This window comes from Spermophilus citellus, assembly GCF_964194105.1.
Source record: "Spermophilus citellus genome assembly, chromosome: 1".
NCBI classification, from domain to species: domain Eukaryota; kingdom Metazoa; phylum Chordata; class Mammalia; order Rodentia; family Sciuridae; genus Spermophilus; species Spermophilus citellus.
Window position 1 is genome coordinate 236,500,669 of NC_138182.1, and position 2,572 is coordinate 236,503,240.

A 2,572-nucleotide genomic window follows, 5' to 3' on the forward strand; every position below is an offset into this window, starting at 1 on the left:
TCTCTGCTTTCTTATCATCATGTGAGCTGCTTCTCTCCGCCACACTTTCCCACCATGTGTTCAGCTCACATGGAGCTGCAAGGAATGGAGCTAGCCTTCTATGGGCTGAGGTTTCTGAAACCCTGAGCCTCAAATAAAAATTTTCCCCTCTACAATTGTTCTGGTCAGATCCTTTTAGTCACAGCAGTGAAAAAAGCTGACTAAAACCAGGAATGAAAACAATTTAATGGAGGAAAGAAAGCTCTTTTTTTTTTTCCCTGAATGATGCTAGAACAACTGAATGTCTACGTATTTTAAAAAAGGATACTGACACTGACCTGACACCCTACACAGAAAAGGAAAAAAAAAAATAAATTATGATGAATCACAATCCAAAACATAAATGTTAAATCTATAAAAAAATCTAAAACAAAATGTTGGAGGATATCTTCATCATTTTGGTATAGACAAAGTTTTCTTATACAGGACACTGAAAACATTCATCAAGAAAATGAATAGTTAATCAATCAATAATGGGCAAAGGGACTGAACAGCCACTTCACAGAAGAAATACAAATGGTCAACAAATACATGAAAAAAAATGCTCAACATCACTAGCAATTAGAGAAATACAAATTAAAACTACACTGAGATTCCACCTCATTCAAGTCAGAATGGCAACAATACAAGTAACAATAAATTTGGTGAGGAAGTGGGGGAAAAGATTCTCTCATACATTGCTGGTAGGATTGCAAATAGGTGCAACAATTATGGAAAGCAGTATGGAGATTCCTTAGAAAACTTAGAATGGAACCACCATTTGATCCAGTTATCCCACTCCTTGGTTTATACCCAAAGGACTTAAAAATTAGCATAGTACAGTGAGGCAGCCACATCTATGCTTATAGCAGCTCAATTTACAATAGCCAAGCTGTGGAATGAATCTAGATGTCCTTCAACAAATAAATGGATAAAGAAAATATGGCATATATACACATAGAATGTTACTCAGCCATAAAGAAGAATGAAATTATGGCATTTGCCAATAAATGGATGGAACTGAAGAATATCATGCTAAATGAAATAAGCCAATCCCCCAAAACTACAAGTGGAATGTTCTTTCTGATGTGTGGATACTAACCCACAACAGAGGGTGAGGAAAGAAAGAGAAGAAGTTCATTGGATTAGACAAAGGGGAATGAAGGGAAAGGAGGGGGATGGGAATAGGAAAGACAATAGGATGAAAAGGACATAGCTTTCCTTTGTTCATATATGAATACATGACCAGTGTAACTCCACAACATGTACAACCACAACAATGGAAACCTTATAGGAATGGGTTGTACTCCATGTATGTATAATATGTCAAAATACACTCTACTGTCATGTATATAAATAAAAAATAAATAAATGGTTAATTAGGCCCCATTGAAGTAAAACACTTTCACTCATTAAAATATTCCATTAAGGTAATGAATATCTGAGCCACATTTAAGAAGAAAATATTCACATTTCATATTCTTTTTAAAAATGTATATCCTTTGTATATTTTAGCATATTTTACCTTTAAAATAAATTTGGCACAATATGTCAATGCCTTTCTGAGAAGTTGAACAGTTATTAAAAAAAAGAAAATCTAAGCATATACCTAACCTGTAAGACTTAGTTTCATGTCATTATCATCTGACTACTAGAAAAAAAGACTGAATTACAATAACTCATCTCAGCAAATTTTTCCAATTCAAATGAGAAGGACTCCAATTTACAAATCTCTTTAGAAAGGGCAATATTAACACAGTGCACATCAGAACATCCAATTAATACTATTAACAACAAACCATAATATTGTTATATAAATTAACCTATTTATTATAGGCTAGGGATGTCTCAAAGAGTAAAACTTCTACTGGTCTTCCAATTCCTTCAGCCTTCTGATTGCAGACTTGACTGTGCTGGCAGAAGTGGTGATGTAGATACCGACACCACCAGCCACTGTTTTCATGCAGGGACCACAGTGCCAGATCCCCACAGCCTGTCTCTTCATCTTGGTTTTGCCACCAAAGGAGAAAGTGTACATGGCATGCTCGCTGATTTCAATTTTCTTTGCCATTTTCTGGAAGGAGGCACTGTAGCAGGTCCCGTATTTACCTACGATTCTAACCTTCTTAGTGCATTTAGCCATGAGGCCATGACTGCCTGAGCCTGGAGAGCTCACATTACATATTCTAAGAAAGAACTTGCATCCATAACATAGAAATAACCCTCCTTGTTTACTACTACTACTACTACTACTACTACTACTACTACTACTAATAATAATAATACAAACAGCCTTAATTAAAAATAGGCAAAAGGACTTTTACACTTCCCAATGGAAGAATACCCTAGTGGTCAGTAAGCAGATCAACATACACTCAATATTACTATTCGTAAGGGAAATATGAATTAAAACAAAAGTGATGTGCCACTACAAACCCACTAGGATAAATTAATTTTAAAAGACTGACAAAACCAAATGTTAGTGAAGATATGAAGCAACTAGAATTCTCACATATTGTTGGTGCAAATGTTAAATAACACAACCATTTTGGGA

General features: G+C 35.1%; 1 protein-coding gene across 1 annotated transcript; it reads right to left on the bottom strand.

Moving 5' to 3' along the window:
* Positions 1–1,882: 1,882 nt before the first annotated feature.
* On the bottom strand, positions 1,883–2,161 carry LOC308657231 (large ribosomal subunit protein eL43-like; the record flags this gene model as incomplete). The annotated part of the gene is made up of 1 exon (XM_081308760.1): positions 1,883–2,161. The coding sequence occupies one exon, from the start codon at positions 2,159–2,161 to the stop codon at positions 1,883–1,885; it is 279 nt and encodes a 92-aa protein (XP_081164886.1).
* Positions 2,162–2,572: the final 411 nt, after the last annotated feature.